Raw genomic sequence first — 22,969 nt, 5'->3', positions numbered from 1 at the left:
GCTGCAGCCATGATACAGCAGCAAAGTTCCTTGATTATTATGCCGGAAAGAGAGTATAGTTCCTAGCCATATCAGCCTAGAAAATCGCAACTTTTCATTTTCTGTCGGTCTTAGTACACGATTTAACTACAGAAGAGTCAAGTTTTAAATAGGAAAAATATCAAAACTCTTTGGTCATTTTTAAGCGCGATGCTAACGGTCTAATCAGATTCAATGAACTATGCTAAGCTATGCTAAAAGTGCTACCGCCAGAACCGGATGTATTCGAAAACGGTAAAAATCAACTTTTTAACTCTAGGGGAGTTGGAAAATGAGCCTATGTTCCTTTAATGACTCAGATCAAACCATTGATCTTTTTCAGCACAGGTCATTATTTTCTGCATCATTTATTCTGAAGTTGTCCCATAATTGTAGACTTTTTCATGCTGACCTATAGAATGAGGTATGAGCATTCATGTACATGTGAAATCAAACATTCTTTATTCTTATGGTGTATGTGCCATATGGTGAGTGTTTGACTAAGTATTTGTGTGTTGATGACACTCACAGCTAAAGTGCAAAATACCAAACTAACCAAATTTTACATGGGACCTCAAAGCAGAAAATGAAAATGAGACAATAAAGATGCTTGAATAGTATTTATAATAATTAGTAACTTGTTTCTCAAAATATTACTACATCTTTAGTTATTAATTTGTGCAAAATTACAAGTAGACAGAGAAGACATTAAAATTATTTGCCAACATTTAATCCCACGTTAATTTAAGCATGGATTAAATATATAATTTTATTTCAGAATTTTATTAATTTCATCATATTAGTTTCTTTCAGTTTCAGTACTTTCAGTTACAGAACAGTTTCACTGCTGAAAAACAGTACATGTATGTCAGTGTTATTGTGTGTGTTAATACTCTTCTGACAAGAATTCACACAAGATGGCAAAACCTTATTCCAGAATTGTTTAGAACAATAATGGGTAGGTTTAGGTGTTGGGCTTTATGGTTACATTTAGGTTTGAATCATACGCTGTAGAATTTTGCCATTTCATGCGAATTCTCATAACACTGGGTTAGCTCTGTGTGTTTTAGCGTTTTCTGCGCTCCAATGTGATCCAAATGCCTTGCTCTGGTCGCAGTACCAGTTCGCCCAGTGGCCGGAGTTCCTCCCTCTTCTGACATGCCACTATGTTAAAGTAGCGCAGAATGAAAGCCAGAATAACCTTCTCCTCCATTATAGCAAACCGCTGACCTGAATACACACAAACATAATTCTGGTTATGTTTATATATATATATAACAGTCAGCAGTCTTCCCCATGATTGTGTAGCCTACAGAACTAGACTGAGAGACCATTTAAAGGCCTTTGCAGGTGTTTTGAGTTAATTAGCTGATTAGAGTGTGGCACCAGGTGTCTTTAATATTGAACCTTTTCACAATATTCTAATTTTCTGAGATACTGAATTTGGGATTTTCCTTGGTTGTCAGTTATAATCATCAAAATTAAAAGAAATAAACATTTGAAATGTATCAGTCTGTGTGTAACAGATGAATATAATATACAAGTTTCACGTTTTGAATGGAATTAGTGAAATAAATCAACTTTTTGATGATATTCTAATTATATGACCAGCACCTGTATATGATGTTTGTGTGTAGGTCTCACCAATGCAGTTGCGAAGACCGGCAGAGAAAGGAAGGAAGGCATAAGGATGTCGACCGACGCAATTCTCTGGCAGAAAGCGCTCAGGACGGAACTCTTCAGGGTCAGGGAAGAAGCGTGGGTCACGGTGAAGGGCATAAGTTATGACGATGGCATTTGCTCCTTTAGGGACTTTATAGCCATCTACAGAAGATACACATACATACACACACGCACACAAATATCATGTCAGATGTCCATCCTTACAGCTCACCAAGAGATTATAATTATATAATTTAGAATATAATTTATATAATTTAGAATATAATTATAATGATATTAATGTTGCTTCAAACATGTATGCTGTTATTTTCTTCAGTGGAAAGCAAAAGATTATGCCCTCATAATCTTCAGTCAAGATAACTTCCCCTCCCTCTTGCAATGTCATATCTTTTCTGACAAGTTTACTGGTGCGAGCGTGGGACAACCTGTCACTCACATGAGATCACAGCAATAGCAAACCTCAACCATCCAGTCAATTTCAGATGGACAAAATTAAGCCTTGTTCTACATTCTGTCTTGTTTGAGAAGCCTTTTCACTCTGGTATACATCACAATAGGGATGAAAAGACCTCAGTTTCAAAAAAAAAAACAAAAAACTTCAGTTTCATGCTGAATTTATTTTATTAACTGATGGATAGACAGGGCAAAATGGACACACAAAAAAGATACTAAACAGTGTAAATTAATTAAATGCTCAATGCATGCATGACTTAAAGAATTAATGAATATGTGAGAAGACTAATAGAAGCAACTCACTGATCTGTGTATCCTCACAGATGGTTCGGGCAAAAAATGGAACAGAGGGGAAGAGACGCAGAGACTCCTTTATCACACACTCCAGATAACGCAGTTTCTTCAGATCCTCTGTGTTAACAGGCCTCTCAGACTCGCCTGACACACACACACACATAGCAAAATGTTAAAATGGGTTCCAAGTTGTTTCAGGCTCACAAAAAAGTTTCAACTATTCTAAATGTTTAACTGCATAATATGAAACACAATTGGGCTTAACACACCAAAAACTTCAAATAGTTCTTGTTGTGCCTTTCTTTGGACTTCAGGATGGGAACCTAACAAGTGTATGGCCCAGTTCATGGCAGCCGCTGTAGTGTCATGACCCTGCAAAATGTTGCAAAAATGCTAATTGGAATCATGCCATCAGTATATAACAGCACTCTAACATGAATATATTGTAACAGTTCCTGCCTCAAACATAAAGGTGTCCACTTCCTCCTGGATATCTTTGTGAGTTAACTTTTTCCCATCCTCATCTGTTGTTTTCAACAGCATGTCCAAGAAAGCCCGTCTTTTTTTCATCCCCTGATCAGATTCACTGTCGGACTCAATGTAGTGGATGTACTCTGCCCTCTCATAAATCACCTGTGTGACAGGAAAAAAAAACAAAAAAAAAAAACAAAGGCAATCAGAATGCAGCCTTGACCAGAATTAATGTGGACAGATATCACATTGATACTCACACTCTCTGTGAAGGAGTGGAGGATCTTCAGACTACGGTTGTGTTCTCTGCCTTCGCCAAAATAGTTATACACAAAGTCAGGCCAGTACCAGGGCATCCTCTGGCGCCTGGTGATAATGTCACTCATTCTGAAACAATGAGAATAAAAAAGAGACTTGCAAGCAATGAACCCTTTTCCCAGACTGTGATGATGTGTTTCCACAATTCTCAACATAGCAAATCTAGTAAAGTTTCATTTTATTTTTTAATTAATATACATGTATAGTGGTAAACTTTGTCTTGTATTACCTTGGCAATAAATTACAAAAAACAAATTAACACCACTGCGAGGGTGTTACTAATATAACGGTTAAGGGGGTGATGGCAAATTTCACACCAATAATAAATCTCTCAATATATTTTACCTCTTTTAGAAGGTTGTGGAAGCACTATCATGGATATCAAGGGTCCATACATATATGCATGTATAATTATTTAATAATTTAAGTTTTAATTTAATTTAAGGGTGGTCACATTGCACTTTTCATTCCATTGACTTCCATTCAAATTCATGCAAATGCATCAGACCGGAAATGCAATCTTGTGCGAAAAAAGTTTGCATTTCGCTGCATTCCAAAGTTCAAGTTTTGTGAACTCTGACCTGCAAATTCGCATCATGTGAAGATGTGCAACCAGTAGAAAATCAATTTGTCACGGCACGAATTATATTTTTGCAGTAAAGTCGAGTATGTTCTATATTTTTTACATTTTGAAGGTATTACTTTAAGTTATATGTTGAATTCATGTTTATAAAAAAGACCCTGTAGACCGTGAGGTCATATCACAACCGTTACACCATCCGAAGTAGGGATGGGCGATACCACTTTTTTTTGTTTTCGATACGATACTGATACTTTCAAGGCCAGTATCACCGATATTTAATTATTGAATTAAAATTGAATTTAATTGAGTAAAATAGGTAATGATATTGACATATTAATGGAAAAAGTTTCATTACACTGTATTCAGCACAAACTAGGCTACCATAATATGTGAGGAACATGTATGCACATGTTTGTGTATTTGAAGGAATAACATTTATGCGTGGTTATTGAAAAAACAAAAAAATTAAGTCACTGAAATAAGCTCAAAATATATATTAAATCTGAGTTTACAAGACTTCTGGGTATTGGAGGTTGTAGGCTAGAGTTTTTGCTTCAAAATTATGTAAAAATTATAATGCCTACTTGTTCATATAAAACAATATATTGATTTAGTTTTTGTAAGTCACTTTTTGTCAAGAAACACAGTATGCGTGGAGACGTGAATGATCATGAATAATGGGTCATTTACACCTAAGAAGACAAAAGAATCACATAATAATGACCTGAAATGACTTGCATATAAATGAGGCCTTTCAGTCAGGTAGGGTGTGAAAAAACCCTCTGTAATCATGTCTCGGCTCAATTTAAAATAATGGTATTCTATTATATTCTTTAAAATATAATGTATTTTTGTGATGCAAAGAGTCTGACTATAGGTTTTTAGTTTAAAAGAAGCACATTTGGAGAAATATTGATGGATTCTCATAAGTTTATGTCAATTTTCTATACAGATTTTATTCTATACAGAGTTTATTCTGTATTCATTGTCATTACTACGAGCACTGGTGTTTTCAATTCATACTTGCAGCCGGAGGGCGCTCTGTACACCTTTAGTCCACAAATTATTCTAAAGAAGAAGAGGACATTTCAGGAATGGTGTTTTCAATTCATACTTGTAGCCGGAGGGCGCTCTCTGTGCACATTTAGTCCACAAATTATTCTAAAGGAGAAGAGGACATATCAGGAACTAACGGTATGTCTTCCAGAGGTCGTTAACCATGGCTTTTACATACAGATAAACACTTTTCAAGACAATAAATACATGATTGAGACGATGTATGCCTGTATTGCCTCTGAATAGCGCTGGCTCCGTGGGCGTGGCCGCATTAGCGGATAATTAGCTGAAACACGGACTTCTGACATGGCTCTCTTTTCATACAGATTACATAAACACAGAATTTTTGTTTTCGATTTGACTTGCACGATTTAAAACCTGACATTTCAACGTTTCTTTTGACATAAGTCTAATTTTTTTGTCATTAGTTACAGTTCATTTTCGGAGAATTGGATTTTCAATCAGATTAGACTTTGTTCAGAGGGAGACGAGAGATCACGCATCATGTTAGTTTTCTTTATTTTGCAAAAAGCACAACATTTTGTTTTTACTCTGAGTGTACACAAATAAAAGAAGACATTCTATAGTTTCAATTGATATATTACTTATGTCTCTATGACAAAAAATGACGGAGTATTTTAAGTCTGTTTTGCTGCAATGTGAAAAACCTGCAAAACGCGCCGGCACGTTTTCAGACCTCAGGGAGTTAAAATGTTTACTTGTAGTGGTAACCATATGGTCACTGTAGTAATGGTTCATTATCTTTAGGGACTGCCAGTGACAGGCTGTTGCACCCTTAAAATGCAACCTTTGTATTCTGATAGTGTATCAACATTTGTTACAGAAGAGAATATCAATTTAATGTCTGGCTGGATTTTTTGAAGAACCAAATCCGAAGAAATCGTGGTAAACCAAAACTTCTCTACCCGCAGTACATAGGCAAACTGATCAACAGTGAGATACCACCATCAGTTGACGAAATGAGAACAGCAGCAAGAAACAGAACGGAATGGAAAAAGATTGTTGACGCCTGCAAACCACAAATATTTGCAGCCGACTGATGATGATGATGACATCAATATAAACCTTTAACGTTCAATGTAAATAAATGTAATTGCACAAACTATGTAGGCTACTATTTCATTTTGTTTATTGTGAAATAACATATGTTTTTCTCTTATCCCAGCATTGTTCTGGGCTGTGTTTCCCAAAAGCATCAATGGTTTCTTACAATACTAAACGCAGCCCTGTTTGAATGTAATGTCAGAATTGAGCATCAGATGGGCAGGAAATAGTTCTACTACACAATTATTCGCTGACATAGGTTATTTGTCCAATGCATTCAATTTATTGTTAAATAAAATTTAAAAAAATAAAAAAACACACCTTAGTATCGATATTTTTATCCGAGTATCGATATTTTCGATAACGTCAGTATCGATATATTGATACTTCATATCGATACGCCCATCCCTAATCTGAAGAAATTTCGCATGTTCAAAGTCTAGTGACTGCGGCTTTAGAGTGTTTGAAGTGTTTTGAAACTTTTAGAACACTGACTGCAGACTATTTGATAAAAACACGGTAATCTGTTGCATGGCCTTTACTCTATTCAAACAAACATGACGAGTAATAAAAGCGACCTTGTCAAACCAGATAAATACACACAGTCATTTGCACAGTTACAAACCAGTATTGATTTGTACTCAGATGGATGGTCCTATATCTCTTTAGTATCCACCTTATATGTCCCTGACATATTAAAGGATTAGTCCACTTTCAAATAAAATCTTCCTGATAATTTACTTACAACTTACAATAAACACGGAACCAGTTCTGTTTTTTTTTTTTTTTTTTTTCGTAAGTAGAATAGGGAAGGCGTAGGACATACAGCGTAAGCTTTTTGAAGAATACAGAAAGCGGAATCATGTGCAAGACGATCATTTGTGTTTATAAATCATATACAGTTGTATTTTGTTTCGAAAATGACCAATCATTTCACTAGATAAGACCCTTATTCCTCGTCTGGTATTGTTTAAAGCCCTTTGAAGCTGCACTGAAACTGTAATTTTGACCTTCAACCATTTGGAGACCATTGAAGTCCACTATAAGGGGAATAATCTTGAAATGTTTTCATCAAAAACCTTAATTTCTTTTTGACTGAAGAAAGAAAGACATGAATATCTTGGATGACATGGGGGTGAGTAAATTATCAGGAAAATGTTTTTTGAAAGTGAACTAATCTTTTAACAATAATAAATGTAAAAAATAAATAAATAATAATTATAATTATAATAATAATAAATAAACACACTTACTTGTACACACTGCGCACATACTCAGAGTCAAAGTTGCTCTGTGCATAGATCTTCTTTCCCATGGCAGTCTCTGAAATGCAACAATATCTGTTTTGAAATTTGTCCCTTGCCCCACATCCTCAAACAATTATTTCACATTGTCATCAACACTAAAAACTAAAACCACCATAAACACACAAAAAATGTGTCAATTAGTTGTGTTTAACATCAGTCCAAAATGTATTTGTAAATGATCAACCCTGAAGCATACATATCAGACTGTCAGTACCCATCGCCTGTTAACTGTCAGTGTCCTGGTAGCGTGATACTTGGGGCCCTTTTTTATTGACTTTATTGCCTATCACCTATTTGAGTGATCCTCATAATTAAGGTATAATTTGAAGCCTTACTTGAAATTCATCCTATGAAAACAGTTTTGAAGTATCAACTACTAATTAGGATCATAACTTGGTTAGACATGGCTTTGATTTTCTAGCAATTTTAGAGTCTAAATTATTTTGTAAAATATATATTTTGTATAAAAAAACGTTTAGTTTGTACATTTGTTTTACAGTAAACTTGAAGTGCATTCACTTCTGCAATGATCTGCTGAGTGTTCTTTCAGATCTATGTTTAAAAAGACGGGTGACAGTTAACAGGTTAAGGTTAAAATGTACACTGCCAAAGGTTAAACTGCACTCAGAAAATCACACAAACCACAGATGATGTCAAGGGCGCAAAGAGTGATGTGGTTAAAGCAGTTGAAAGGTCCTTTTCCAGCTTGCTTCTCTAGTTTCTCTATGAGAACCTCCGCCTGCTCATTCATCACCTCAAGGAACTCAGTTAGTATAGAGAAATGAAATGTTGGAGTCAGCATCTTACGTCTGCGCCTCCACTTATCCCCAGTACTAAGAGAAGGAAAAATAAAAGGGGATTTTAGACAGATCCAGTATACTTTATTTGAAATGAATGTATATATATTTCATTATGAATATATTCACTAATCTTCTTTATGGATAATTTGATAATTATTTGCAATTTTTGCATAATAAGATATCTACACTTTTATTAAGATTAAGTTAGTAAACTGTTTACCTGGTGAGCAATCCTGTTCCCAGCCATGGGTGCAGAAATTTGTATGCGTAGGCCTTGTCCATGTGAACAGGGTTGTTCAGCAGGGTCTGTATAAGTGGAACATTTTTCCAAAAACAACATATAAAACAATTGAGGACTTGAGAAACTTTGTAATTAAACTTGCATTAGTGTTACCACAGGGTTAGAAGATATACTGAGTATTCATGAGTTGTCTGCAATGTAAGCATTTTGTTAGCAATATAAAATTAAGCAACATTTTGAATTTTGCATTAAGTTCCCGAAAGACTGTCATTAGACTAGTTTCACAAGTGTGAGACTATTTTAACAGCAAGCAAAGTATCCTGAGATTATTTTAAACTAGATTTTTACTGTATTTTGTTCCTTGCATTTTGAATCTACTTTGCACTAACGGCTGCTGAAATGAACTGAAATAATGGTTCCTCTGATCCAGAACCCAAAACTAATCTATAAACATTTTTCTTATCCTGTTGCTGATATGTGTGTCTTTGGTACACAGTGAATCTATTTACACTTTACCATGTAGGACCTTAATATTTTACTGGAAATTCTCTGAATATTCTCTTCTGAACTTTAACACCATATGTCTTTCTTTGTACATAGATAGATAACATGCATAAATTATCTTTTCCTGATATTTAATGCATACTTATCAACTTTGTTGTGCCGTCAGATAAGTTCACTCACCAAGGTTAACTTAATCTTCAAACATTCGCACATATTATGAAAGATAGTGATTCTAGGCCAGAGACTCTGATCATAACAGGTGTGTGTCTGTGTCTGTGTGTGTGTGTGTGTGTGTGTGTGTGTGTGTGTGTGTGTGTGTGTGTGTGTGTGTGTGTGTGTGTGTGTGTGTGTGTGTGTGTGTGTGTGTGAGTGTGTGAGTCTTTCTGTCAATACCTCAACAGTCTCAAGTATTGTAAGTATTGTATTGCGTTTAGTATTGTAAGAAACCATTGATGCTTTTGGGAAACGCAGCCCAGAACAATGCTTAACATAAGAGATAAACATATGTTATTTCACAATACCTCAACAGTCTCAGCATGGAATAAGATGAGAAATGGGACAGGTCCAATCCATAATTTAAGCAGAGGAGAATTCTGGAATTCCTTTGTGTAGCCAACCAACTGGCAAAAGAAATCTGAAAGACATGTTTTCAACTTTTTTACTCAAAACCGAGTTTGAATGCATTTGAAGGGTTACTTTAAGTCAAGTGCAACTGACATTGTTGACAGTATCATGGACATGAACTTTTTATCTTAAAATTTATAGAGACTGGGGGCAGTTGTCATATAGGAATGTTGTCACAATTATTACTAGATATTTCAACTACAAGGTTTGTGTAAGTCTAATTATCGCACAAGTTTATGCAAAAATATTTACTATACAGTAAATAGTATATACTATATAAATAGTATATAAATATACTGTACTATACAGCTTACTTTTAAAATTTAGTGAGGGAAACTGTAAATTTTAGATGTTTTGACTTGTTATCATTTCTTTTATTCTCTTTTATAATGAATAAATTATGTTTGTATTTTTATTGGCCAGGTTAAAGCAGATTAAAGTAAACGACCTAAAGATGCAGGGGGTAAAGGAAAATGGACCGATATAAATCTCCTCTTACCTCCCGCGTTCGATTTAAACTGCAGCGCATTCCCAATAAATGGATATGTGTTTCCAATGCTCGGGATGGGCTTCATCTCTTTCCAGTTGTGCAGGTAGTTTTTCAGCAGCTGGTAGGTGATATATGTCAAGAGAACAACGCATACTGTCGCAGCCACAAACCCAAAAGTATACACACCGACAAACACAACCATCTTGACAGCAAGATGCACAGTGAGTCGCCTGTGTCTCTGTCACTATCAGCTCTCCAGTTCATAGTGAATCTGCTGGACTTTGGATCATCCTGACAATAATTCTGCAAGTGCTGTTACAACCCACTGAAATTGCTAAAGCAGTGCAGAACAGATCAAAATCAAAATGTCCTCTGAAATTAAGAAATGGGAATTATTGGAAGGACTACAATAGAAAGTAGAAAGTACAACTGACACATACTGTAGAAGAATGTTTGGAATGAATGACAATAATTTGTAGAGATCTGCCAGAAGAAGCAGCCATGATGAACAACTGATTCGTACAGAGGCATTTGATGACCAAACTAAATTGCGAATTTTAAATCAAGTGATCCTGAAGCAATTTGTGTTTACAATGCAGGTTTTTAGCGACCCATACTCAGACCACCTCCCAAGATGCTCTCTTGGTGGTTCGCTGATCGTTTGCTTTATCATTAGGGGTCAAATATACAGCGAACAGTGCTCGGATACCTGAAAAGAACCAAGTGTAAAAACACGTTTAAGGGTGTATTCACACTTGTTGATATCACACGTAGGCGTAAATCACGGAGACGTCCAAATGATCTCTGCATCTTTGCTTATCTGTAATGTCTCTAAGATGTTTCCTGTCAGATATCAAATAGACTACATGTCTTTAAAATGTTCATGATTTAGAATACAGATGTTTTTTTCTCTTCAGCAGACATCTGTTGCATGTTCTAATCAGGTTCTTTGGAAACAGAAAATTATACATTCCTGGTTCACTTAGCATTCATACTCTCATTTTAACACAGAACCTTACAAACAAACAAACAAACAAACAAACAAACAAAAAAGGCTTTTATGATGTATATTTTCAATGGAACTTACTGAACATCCAAAACATGATACTGTGTGCCGGGCTAAATGCAGTCATTAATGTGCGTACATTCAGTAAGGTGGTATTTTTACCAGCTGAGAACTCACAAAGAGCTTATAAAAGAGTCAAAACAGCACCAGGAATTCCACCATTACACACACATAATGAAGATCTTCCACAAGGAGACCAAACTCCAATATCTGTAACAAACTCTAATGGGCAAGGGCAACGTAGCTCCCATCATGAGGAAAACCTGTCCTTTTTAGGTTCGCATTTGTGACATCATGTCCTATTTTTTGTTTGTTTAGAAGTTTTGGTTTGTGTTGTGTTCATATTTCAGTCAAACCGCACCAGAGTTTGTTTGTAAGCAGGCCGAGACCCACCTTTTCAGGAGTCTTGGTCCGCTTGTTTGGTGCGCACCATTGCTCGGATGGCAGTGGTCATACATTAAATTGAACCGCACTAACAGAGCAGTCCCACCAGAGTTTGTTTTAACCCTCTGGTGATGTTCATCTGGGAGTCACACTTGTGTTGTTCACGGTCAAAAGCGAACACCGAACACCTGAAATGTAACTTATTTTTATCCTGAAGTATCCTGCTCAAAAACTGAATTTACCTCGGCATAGTTAAATAACAATTCAGTACATGGAAATTACATACAGTGAGTCTCAAACTCAATTGTTTCCTCCTTTTTATATAATATATTTATATCTCATTTGTTTAAAAGACCTCCGAAGAACAGGCGAATCTCAACATAACACCGACTGTTACGTTACAGTCGGGGTGTACGCCCCCAATATTTGCATATGCCAGCCCATGTTCCCAACATTATGAAAGGCATTAGACAAGGGTAAAACATCTGGATCTGTGCAGAGCTGAAGCAGACTAGGTAAGCAAGCAAGGACAATAGCAAAAAATGGCAGATGGAGCGATAATAACTGACATGATTCATGATAACATGATATTTTTAGTGATATTTGTAAATTGTCTTTCTAAATGTTTCATTAGCATGTTGCTAATGTACTGTTAAATGTGGTTAAAATTACCATAGTTTCTTACTGTATTCACGGAGACAAGAGCCATCGCTATTTTCATTTTTAAACACTTGCAGTCTGTATAATTCATAAACACAACTTTATTCTTTATAAATCTCTCCAACAGTGTAGCATTAGCTGTTAGCCACGGAGCATAGCCTCAAACTCATTCAGAATCAATGTAAACATCAAAATAAAAACTGTACTTGCGCGATTAGACATGCTGCATGACGAACACTTTGTAAAGATCCATTTTGAGGGTTATATTAGCTGTTTGAACTTTTTTTTAATGTTTATGTTTTTATGTTAAGCTCTTGGGTCATGGAGCACCAGATTTAAAGGGCCACACACCCTGAATCGGCTCATTTCTAATGATGCCCCAAAATAGGCAGTTAAAAAAAATGAATTAAAAAAAAAATCTATGGGGTATTTTGAGCTGAAACTTCACAGATACATTCAGGGAACACCTTTGACTTATATTACATCTTTAAAAAAAAAAAAAAAAAAAAAAAAAAAAAAAAATTTCTAGGGCACCTATAAGCTGTGAATATTTCAATTCAAAACATTTCACACATTTTCATTGTCGAAAATGCAATAATCCATATTCAGATTTCACTTCCAAAATATTCATTTTGTTTAAAAATACAAACTATATTATTCAGCAGGCAATTTTCGGTCCATTTTATTTAGCATTAAAAAATTCAATGGTTCAATTTTCAACATTTCACATCCGGGAACTGCAGGAAAAGCAGTAGAGTACCAAGCATAATCTGTAGAGAAAGCTGCTTACATGTAGGCTACACAGGGAAAGTAACAGTAAAGACATTGAATTAAATGTAAACAACATTTGTCTCTTTTTCAGCTTTTATGCATATATACTGTCCCAGATAATCATCACACATGCACTTACTGTTTGCTCCGTTAATGTAAATCCATTTAAACTGTTGCTCTGCTCTTTGTTAACACACGCTTGCACCACCTGTTGGTGAGGTCGACTAACAGCAGATGGAGATTATGCTCTGTACTCTACTGCTTTCCCTGTAGTTCCCAGATGTAAAATGTTTGAACCATGGAATTTGTGGACGCGAAATAAAATATATAAGTAGTGCTATTAAAGATGCTTTTTGTTTCAAAAACATGTGGCATTATTTTACTTCCATACAAATATGAAAACATATTTGGATTCTCGCCAAATGAGATCTCATTTATATTTCTAGTTTTATAAGTATACCTTTTTAAAAATTAATTACAGAGAAATGAACAGCCATAATAATGATCAGGTAATCACAAAACTGCGCACATGCTTTTTCTTGCAAGGTAAAAAGATAGGCCTAAATACCCGAGGCCTTTGCTCTCTTATTTCAAAAGCATATTAGAAAAGAGAGCCGCAAATGCAAAAACACTGAGAACATAGCCTACTTCACTGTATATGGCAGCAGTTTTGCAATTAATCATTTTCACTTCTTTTTCGTGTTGAGACGACTGTGAAATTTTAAAACTTGATAAAAGTTGTGGCTGTTAGTAACTCTGAGAGGGTGTCTGGATTTAATATCTAATGTGTGAATACTCTATTAAAATATTCATATAGTTTATCTAGCTACGTGCATGTGAAGCATAACCTGAAGTTTGGGTATGTAATGCTATTATATAATTTTCCTCCGTCATTAAAACATGACAAAAGAAAGTTCTAGGTTGCCAGGATACGGCCATTAGTTGCAGTTATTCAGCTCTGCGCAAGAGGGAGGCATTGTCCTCGTGAAAGTCCTGTTGGGTCGCCAGGGACAGACAAGCGCATTCCATGACATGTTTTGTTGGTTTACTTGTTTTTTACCATTCGTACATGTTTATCATAAATGGTAAACTATTTATTTTTAATTTTAAATAATGTCAGAATGAACTAAACTAGCTAAATTATTATTACTATTACTAAATTATTATATTATAGGCCTACTTTAGTTTATATTATATCCTGTAACGATAATAATCGTATTATTTGCACTTACCTCTTCTGTTAGACTTAAAGTTGAGCGCGTTGCCTAGGAATGGGTAAGCTGGACTAATCCCGGGTACAGGTTTTAGTTCTCTCCATTTATGCAAATAATCTTTAAGCAACTGATATGTTGTGAAAATCAGCACCAATAAAATTGAGACAAAAATTACCAATCCGTTCAACAGTTCCCCAACTTCCACATTCATTTTGATGTTGTGTTATATGTGTAGTGTAACGGGTTTTCAGAGCTCCTCGCCTGTTAAATGACTTGAAAATGTGATGGGCTACACCCCCTTAAGACATAGAACGTGCTTAGGTTTTCAAATACACAAGACGTATTTGTTCGTTGTTTATTCTGCACAAGCATTTGACCACAATTTTTATTTTTTTTAATCTTTCATGAAAAAAGAAACACACACACACACACATACATACACACACACACATATACATTGTATATATATATATATATATATATATATATATATATATATATATATATATATATATATACACACATACATACACACACACAGATATATATATATATATATATATATATATATATATAAAATATATATATATATATACACACACATACATACATATATATACATATATATATATATATATATATATATATAAAATATAAAATATATATAAAATATAAATATATATAAAAAAAAAAATAAATATATATTTATATATATATATATATATTTATATATATATATATATATATATATATATATATATATATATATTAATTAGCATTTTTGAATTTCAAAGCATGTGCCTAGAGAAACAGACAAAAATAAAAATTTACCAAGTAAACAAATGAAATGGCCACTAGGTGGCTGCATTGTACAAAAAAAAAAAAAAATTAGTTGGTTTTCTAAAATACTCATACATAAGCTTCTTTCTTAGCGACAAAAGTGTTTGGCATAAACACTGATACAATACAATACAAACAACGAGCAACATTTATCCTTTTTTTTTTTTTTTTTTTTTTTACTAATTACCCCTTCTCAGTCTGAAACAATAAAATAATTAGTACCTGCCAACATGCCAAAACTATTCAACTTACAAAAACGTATCCCCCGCTGGTGTATTTTGTTGGACTTAAAACTATTAATAAACTGACCTGACCTGAAAATTCTTTTAAACTGTAAATGTGTTAAGAAATGTTAAAGTGATGGAACAGAGAATCCAAGTAAGGACTGTAGTATAAATATTGAGGACCTGGCACAAAATAAACATTATAGGAAAAATCATTTCTAATTAACTTTGTTGGTAGAGGCTAATGCTGAGCGGAGTTTCTCATGAAAAGCTGGGATACGTTCCTTGTGTAAAGGCCAGTAGAGAACACAGCGAGGTTTCAACATGCCACGGCGAAGATACAGAGAGCGGTTCAAATTGTAATCAGTTACATCTTGCAAAAAAATCAGAATCAGGGAGTCACGATTGTTCTCCATTACCTGGTGAAGTGCATGATGTGCTTTGAATCTGCAGAGAAAGAAGGAGAAAGTGTAAATACTTCTGAAATGTTTAAATGGCTAAAATATCTGTGCATTTCAGTAACTTGCTGAAAAGGAAGCTTGTGTTTGGTGAATATCTTTCAGGATCCAAATCTTTACCTTAAAGAACTGAAACTGGTCAGTGGTTTGCATTTAACTAATGGTGACTAAATATTATTGTAGGTATTCCTTTTTTAACAATTTAGAGATAGAAGAGATAGAGTAATTTTACTTACTGCCTACACCATGGATCCTTTAAAAGCATTTCTGTGATAACAAAAATGATCTTCCTGGATTGTCCCATGTTTTCAATAATGGTGTTAAGTTGAGAAAAGCCAGGTATTGCATCTCTGTCTTCAAGGAAAAAATTAAATTTTTCATCCTCTAGGGGGAGCAAGCTTCGTTCCACCCATGGTCTGTCCTTAGCAGTGTGAATGATATAAGCATCGTACACATATCTACCTTCAGTAACACTTTCATCTTTCAGCGACCCCAGCATGCGGTTTACTATTATGTTCCAGAAGAACTGGATTCTCCATCCCTGGAAGTGCATCAGGAAAGCTGTAAATAACAACATTAAAACAGCTGTGCTAGTCAAAATGTACAGTGCCTTAAAAGGTGTCATATCCTTGCAGGACAATGGGTCAAAGTACATGACGGAGCGGTTAAAGTAGGCATTTGGGGTATTGCAGATGTAACTTTTAGGAAATCCAGGAACGCTTGTGTTGGTGGAGTTAAGCCACTCGGAGAACCACAGGATGCTCTCGCAGGTGCAGTCAAAGGGGTTGTGGTCCATGTCAAGTACTGTCAGGTTGGACAATGGCACACCAAATGTGGCACGTTGGACGGATGTTATAAGGTTCTTCTGAAGATGAAAATACTTTAAAGACTGTAGGTCATGAAAAACAGAGGCATGCAGCTGATCCAAGAGATTACCACGGAGACTTAGCTCATGTAACTCAGAGAAGCCACGCAAAGCATCAAGTGGAATCTCATCTAGGCCATTGTAATCCAGATCCAGAACAGACAGTTTTGTGGCATCCTTGAGGAAAAACACTGGACCACCAGGGTTGGCCGTCTTCCACAACCTAGCCAAGTTGTTGTGCTGCATTTTCAGCACTTTCAGATTATACAGCCCTCTCAGCATGCCAGCATTTATGTTTGCAATATTGTTATTACTGAGATCTAGAACTGTGAGGTTGACTAGTGGCCTGAATGGAGATGGTTCAATATCTAGGGTCCCTTTTAGGGCACGACCTAGCTTTAGAGTCCTCAACATAGGAACGTGGATGAATGACGTATTTGTAAGGGAAATACTTTGTTGGTTTATAGACATGTCAATCTCTTTAATGCTAGTTAGGCCCTCAAACTCATCCCCTTTCAACTGCTGATTAATGAAGTTTCGGCCAAGTAGGAGTGTAGTGAGGTTGCCCAAACTTGAGAAGGCACCAGGCCCCAACTTGTTTATACCCATAGCTGTAAGATTAAGCGTCTCAAGCAGTGGGGATTTGTACAGAGAAGCAAAGGTTTTGTTTGTGACTGTCTTCAACCCTGTGCTGCTCCAGCTTAAATCCAGTGTCTTCAGGTGCAGAAGTCCAGAGAAGATGTGCTCCGTTATCTCTCGGAATGCAGTATTTGCCATACAAAGATGCTCCAGTTGGACTAAATGGTGAAATGAGAAGTCTTCAATAATTGGTAAGGATGATGTATGGCTCTTAATCAGTGCTTTCTGCAGGTTAAGCTGCCTCAGGTTTCCCAGTCCACTGAAGGTGTCCTTAGTTAGGTGTCTAAGGGCGTTATGCTCCAGGGATAAAAACTCCAGTCGGGGAAACCACTGAAAGGCACCATCAGCAATCTTGGACATTGTGTTGTAGCTGAGGTCAAGCACTGAGATGTTAGTCTTGTCTAGACCTTTAAAAGTCGTGTTTGAGAGTGTCACCTGGAAAGTGTTCTTAAGGGAAAGGTTTCGCACGGCTGTGCTAGCAAGTTCTTCACAAAGATTAGTGGTAAACTGAGTGCTGAGCTTGCTCCAATCCAGAACCAAGTCAGATAGTCTAGCAATAGCCTGGAAACAGCCATTCTCGATCTGAGTTAACAAAACAATTGAAAAAGAAGACAAAGTTTGTTGGAGTGAGAATGGTAGAGCTAAACCAGGTTCAAGAAACTACACTTTTTTAGCATGACATTGAGTTTGTTTACATGCAGTTATAATCCAAGCTACAGCAGGTTTGTGCATAGTGCAGCAAACAGTCTCACCTGCCTGTCCAAGTATTTGTGACAGTGCATAATCTAATATTTGTAGGATTAACCATGCATGCATGTCATCTTTTGGAGCAACTTTAGTCTCATTAGTGTGTATACATGTTTTACAAAGCCAAGCTACAATCACATTATCTAGGTTTATTAGGCCGTGTGTCCACCAAAGCGTTTTTAGCCAGCTGAAAACGCCTAGCTGTGTGTGCTTGAGTGCTCCCATTGAAAACAACTGGAAAAATATGCTAGCCTTGGAAAAAAAAAAAACACTTTGGTGGACACACGACCTTAGTTCAACTTTGTAAAAATCAGACAATTTAAACTGGACTAGAGCGTTTATATGACTTTTTAAAAGACAAATAATTGTTTCAAGTTCAGCTAAAATTGAACATTTAAAAATGCAAATAAACATACTAATTGCCTTTTAGTTCAAATTGAATTTGTTTTTTAAAAGTCTCATGTTACGCAAGCATTTGGTAATATACACTTCATAAGTTAACATGAGATTTTTAGGTCATGCCAATAATCAGTCTCAAAATTAGTTATTCAATATTATTTCACCATGAAAACATCAAAGCAAAGTCCAACTGTCGCCAAAGATAGAAATATCGTCCCAACAGCTTTCCAAGAAAGATAAGAGTAAATTTGAGTAAACACACTGTGGCAAACATGTATATAGAGTCTGAAATTCTGAAAGGGTTTTTATACATAGATTCTGATGTGCAGTCAGTGAAAGTAACCTGACATGTGTCAGATTCTGTTCCTCTTACCTTCTTAAGAGACAGAGACGAGAGTATCAGAACCCGAAATGCAGAGGAATTACTGAGGAATGAGAAGTCATTCTTTTGCAGTACAGAAATTTCATTTCCAGAAAGAATAAGGGTCACCAGGTTTGGCAGCTGAGGTTGTGTGCCCAATTTAGCAGATTTCAGTTTGTTTCGAGATACATCCAACCATGTCAAATTCTACATAGGGAGGAAATATTAATGAAATGTATTATCTATAAGACCATAACAGACTGGAAAATGATATTTCTGGTTAGAGGCTATAGCAAGAAATCAGTAACTGGTTTATCTGTGTTAGTCAGGATTTTAATACTGGTGCTTCCTTATACCAATAAACAAAAAACAGGCAAGAGAGGAAGGGGTAGAGTGTCTTAATTGTGGACAAACCATTGAGATTGCAGATACAATTTTCAGTTATAGGGTAGACCAGGTACAGTTGGTACACTTTTTGCTTTCACCGTTACCACACCAAAATTATGGGACTGAAAATAAGTGAAACGAAGTGATTTTTCATATGGCATTTCTTGTCTACTAAAATATTATTAGTAATTAACATCCATAAGTAGGTCATATTTTTCACAATTAGCTCATAAACACAAGAAGCTTTTTGTTCCAACTGTACCCATGTCGAAAACAGTCAGGTACAGTTGAAACAGTACCCTAGTACAGTTGAGACACCCATCCGGAATGCTGTAAAGCTGCCTAACCAATTCACTACAAATGTAAAATACCTTTAAAAATGAGAATTTAACAGTTTTTATTTCCATTTAGTATTTTATTTTATTATTTTGTTTAGTTAAATGTAGTCCATTTGTAAAACATAATGGCAAACAGTGATACAATATTTAATTTTAGGCCATAAATGTAATATTAACAGTTGAAAAGTTGAGTAACAGTAAAAAACATTGAACAACTGCAAACAGCAATAATAAAACAGATGAAATCTATTAATTTTAATAGATTTATAGATCTTAATAGAACTTACATCGTGCAACTAAACTGCATGTGCCGCAATGGTGTGGGTATGTGTCTCAACTGTACCCCGCTGACCACCTCGAACATTTCTCTAGATTTTACGATGACCTTGTATGACACAAAGTCATGCAATATGTCAGTGTTTAGAGCACAAAATAAGGTTTACGAAAATGTAAGTTAACTTTAACAGTCATGTAAGGATGAGAAGCTATTCAATGTGGAAGCGACGTGGTGAAGTGAAAAAATTACCTTAGAAAAAAACTTTCGCTGATATCTTCGGACTGGAGAAGCGCATGTACTTCAAATTTCACACGATTGAAGAGGGTGCTAATATGCATGTGCTAAGAAAATTTCACAGATCAGACTTGTTGCGAACGCAAGTTATTTAAGGTGTTTCAACTGTACCCTATAACCAACTGTACCTGGTCTACCCTACATTATTATCATTCAGAGGTGACAGTACTGACTATATCTTTTCAAACACTTATAACGTAACCCATCCCTCTATGCAAATATTAGTGAACTAGCTGAACCTGAATGAATTATGCTTTAAACATAGCTCAAATAATTCAATCAAAAAAAAAAAAAAAAAAAAAAAACAAGTCCATAAAAAGACACATCAAACTTTTGATTGCATTTCATTTTTTTTTTTCCCCCTGCGTCTTCATAAACATACCTTTAGAACAGAGAAAGGCTCCCCTTGTAGCTTCAGCCTATTGACTGACAGGTCAAGACGCATCAAATGAAAACAGTTTTTCAGGACTTTCTCGCTCATCAAATACACTTCATTGTGTTGCAGATTAAGAATTTGCAGGTGTGGCAGAGAAATACATAGATCCTTTTCTATTGCAGTTAAAGAGTTGTAGCTGGCATCCACATTCACCAGATTTGAGTACAAATGCAAGGAAGACAGATTTTTTAGTCTATTATGAGACACATCCAATGTGGTGATATTTCTGGGTAAGTTCGTTGGAACTACATCCAGATTCATATGACTACAGTCTGCTTTGGCATTTTCAATCGTACATGTTGACTTGTGTGGATATGCAGAGCCTGCACAGTGGGCATGGAAGCAAGTGTAGAACAGGGGCAACAGTATGAGTTTCATCAGTTCCATATATTTTCCTTTCTTCCAAGCTTTTTTCAAAGTCAAACTGTAAAAACATAACAATACTGTTGACATCAATATTTCATTCACAAAGTATAAGTTTGCCTTAGACAATATGGCTTGTACCATAGAAAATATCTAAAAAGGTCCAGGGCTAGTTGTCACATGGGGAAGTTGTCACAAGATTTTAACCTAAAGTTAAAACCTCAAGATAAGTGTACTTCTTTCTTATGTCTGGTTGGGTCAGGTTGTCACACTGGTAATTTTATACAATACAATACAATACAATACAATACAATCAGCTACAATTAATATTAGTTATATTTTATGGTGCCTTTTCCATTTTTGCTGTTTCGTTAGTTTCTTTATAGCTATTTGCTGATACAAGTCATTAAATTTAATATACTTTAATGCTGTTTAAATACATGCATTTATACTTATGAAATAGCCTACTGTGTATTTAAAGTATTTAAATTTCACAAAACGTGTTCAAAGCAAAAACTTACAACAAGCCATCCACTCTTACCATTAAAGAAATATTCTACATCTCAGAAAAGTTATAACAAAATAATTGTTTACTCTTTCCAAAAAATTTAACATGATGCTGCACATGAACGTATTCATTTGAGACAAAGTGCTGCTGAATTTAGCATGTGTTCATTTATCATGGACTTACTTGAAATGTGACGATCTAATTTCTCGCGTTCAGCTCAAATATCTGCATGGTTAAGTGGTTACAAAGTGAAGTAACTCAAGTCAGTCTTCTTGTATAGCAATATAGTCTTTGCATGGTGGAAAATAACCTTCAGTAGGGAACAATTCCTCTTTCTTAAGAAGTGAAACAAACAGAGAGGCGGATCCTTCACGCAGACGTGTCCTAGATATCAAATTTCGTCACTCAGATTCGGCAGCGAGGTCATATAAAATATATGGCAGATATTACATGTTCCCCTTATGATTTGAATGCAGATTTGATCATGTTGCAAAACCCTTAATGACAATTGCATTCTAATCTTCTATTTCATCTGTCAGCGACTAAGATAAAGATATAGCTACCAAAACAGCTTCCTCATGTTGTCATAAGAACGTGCGATTAATTTCATATCACTTCTGCTTTTTCTAATATAGTTTTCCCCCTCAATATGTTTTATTGGCCTCCCAAACGAAAAATAGGAAGTGAGTAAACTGAGAGGGATTTCCCCCTTCTCCCCCCCTCAAAACATTCGACGAAGAAGAACAAGAAAACTTGATAAATAATTAATTGCAATAACTATTTTTTTAGTTTAATTAGAATATTTATTAATTAAAAACTGATTGTTTAAAATCATTCATATATTATTTTAAATGCAACATCGCTTCAGCAGTCATTCATTACAAATATCCGGCTGGGGGCGCCAGAGATTTCAAAATGAGATCACGTTGGTCAAGATTCAAGAAAATACTTCGTAATAACGTTTAATAAATCAGCATTATGTATTTGAATATAAATATCAAAATAAATATGAATCTGGTATTTATTACTATTTGAATGTATTGGCTAGTTAAACAAATGTCTTGCTACTGCTCAAATGGCTGAATTCTGAGGTAGGCTATATGTGTTCACAATCTCTATAATAATTTTGATTAAAATTTAAATTAGAAAAATTATTAGAACTGGTCTTTCGTTTCATAATACTGCAAAGAACACCTTGGTGTCAGAGTTCAGCAGGTGTCTGGAGGAATAGCCTACGTGTGCATGCAGTTCCTAAGATTTTGGATTCAGATGTGTGTTGTTACCTAGCAACTGCAGCAGGAAGTGGAACAGCACCTGGAATCTGATGACTCATTGACAAACAGCAGGTTACCACTCTGCATCAGTATGCGTGCGAATAGCATTTGGCCTTAAGACAGTAGACCTTTCAGGGTGTTTATTCAATTTAGCATTTTTAAAATACAGATAAAGTGACAAAACAGATGTCATGAGCGCCAAATATGTATTGGTAAATATGTTTTATGCTACCTATTTAATTTCAGCCACATCAATGTAGCCCTTTCTTTCTCTTTTTCACTCCATATGTAACCCTGGACCACAAAAGCAGTCATAATGGTCAATTTTTTGAAATTGAGATTTTTACATCATATGAAAGCTGAATAAATAAGCTTTCCATTGATGTATGGTTTGTTAGGACAATATTTGGCCGAGATACAACTGGAATCTGAGGGTGCAAAAAAATCTAAATATTGAGAAAATCGCCTTTAAAGTTGTCCAAATGAAGTCCTTAGCAGTGCATATCCACTCACAAAAATACATTTTTTATATATTTATGATAGGAAATTTACAAAAT

The 22,969-nt window shown here is 35.3% G+C and overlaps 2 protein-coding genes across 2 annotated transcripts; both read right to left on the bottom strand.

Annotated features, from left to right (window-relative positions):
• Positions 1–554: 554 nt before the first annotated feature.
• On the bottom strand, positions 555–10,168 carry cyp4v2a (cytochrome P450, family 4, subfamily V, member 2a). The gene is made up of 11 exons (XM_067403976.1): positions 9,917–10,168; positions 9,315–9,427; positions 8,269–8,354; positions 7,891–8,081; positions 7,195–7,264; positions 3,180–3,306; positions 2,908–3,081; positions 2,718–2,820; positions 2,458–2,592; positions 1,663–1,842; positions 555–1,248 (listed from the first exon to the last, which is right to left on the bottom strand). Exons 1-11 carry the CDS (start codon positions 10,107–10,109, stop codon positions 1,085–1,087), a joined length of 1,536 nt encoding a protein of 511 aa, XP_067260077.1. The 5' UTR covers positions 10,110–10,168; the 3' UTR covers positions 555–1,084.
• Positions 10,169–14,848: 4,680 nt separating this feature from the next.
• On the bottom strand, positions 14,849–21,511 carry tlr3 (toll-like receptor 3). Its single transcript, XM_067402987.1, has 5 exons — positions 21,322–21,511; positions 20,214–20,691; positions 18,548–18,742; positions 15,761–17,610; positions 14,849–15,513 (listed from the first exon to the last, which is right to left on the bottom strand). Exons 2-5 carry the CDS (start codon positions 20,652–20,654, stop codon positions 15,285–15,287), a joined length of 2,715 nt encoding a protein of 904 aa, XP_067259088.1. The 5' UTR covers positions 20,655–20,691; positions 21,322–21,511; the 3' UTR covers positions 14,849–15,284.
• Between the last annotated feature and the right edge of the window lie 1,458 nt (positions 21,512–22,969).

The sequence above is a fragment of the Chanodichthys erythropterus genome, chromosome 12 (genome assembly GCF_024489055.1).
Source record: "Chanodichthys erythropterus isolate Z2021 chromosome 12, ASM2448905v1, whole genome shotgun sequence".
Classification (NCBI taxonomy): domain Eukaryota; kingdom Metazoa; phylum Chordata; class Actinopteri; order Cypriniformes; family Xenocyprididae; genus Chanodichthys; species Chanodichthys erythropterus.
The sequence above is the reverse complement of the archived record's forward strand: the minus strand, read 5'-3'. Positions and strand labels throughout refer to the sequence as shown.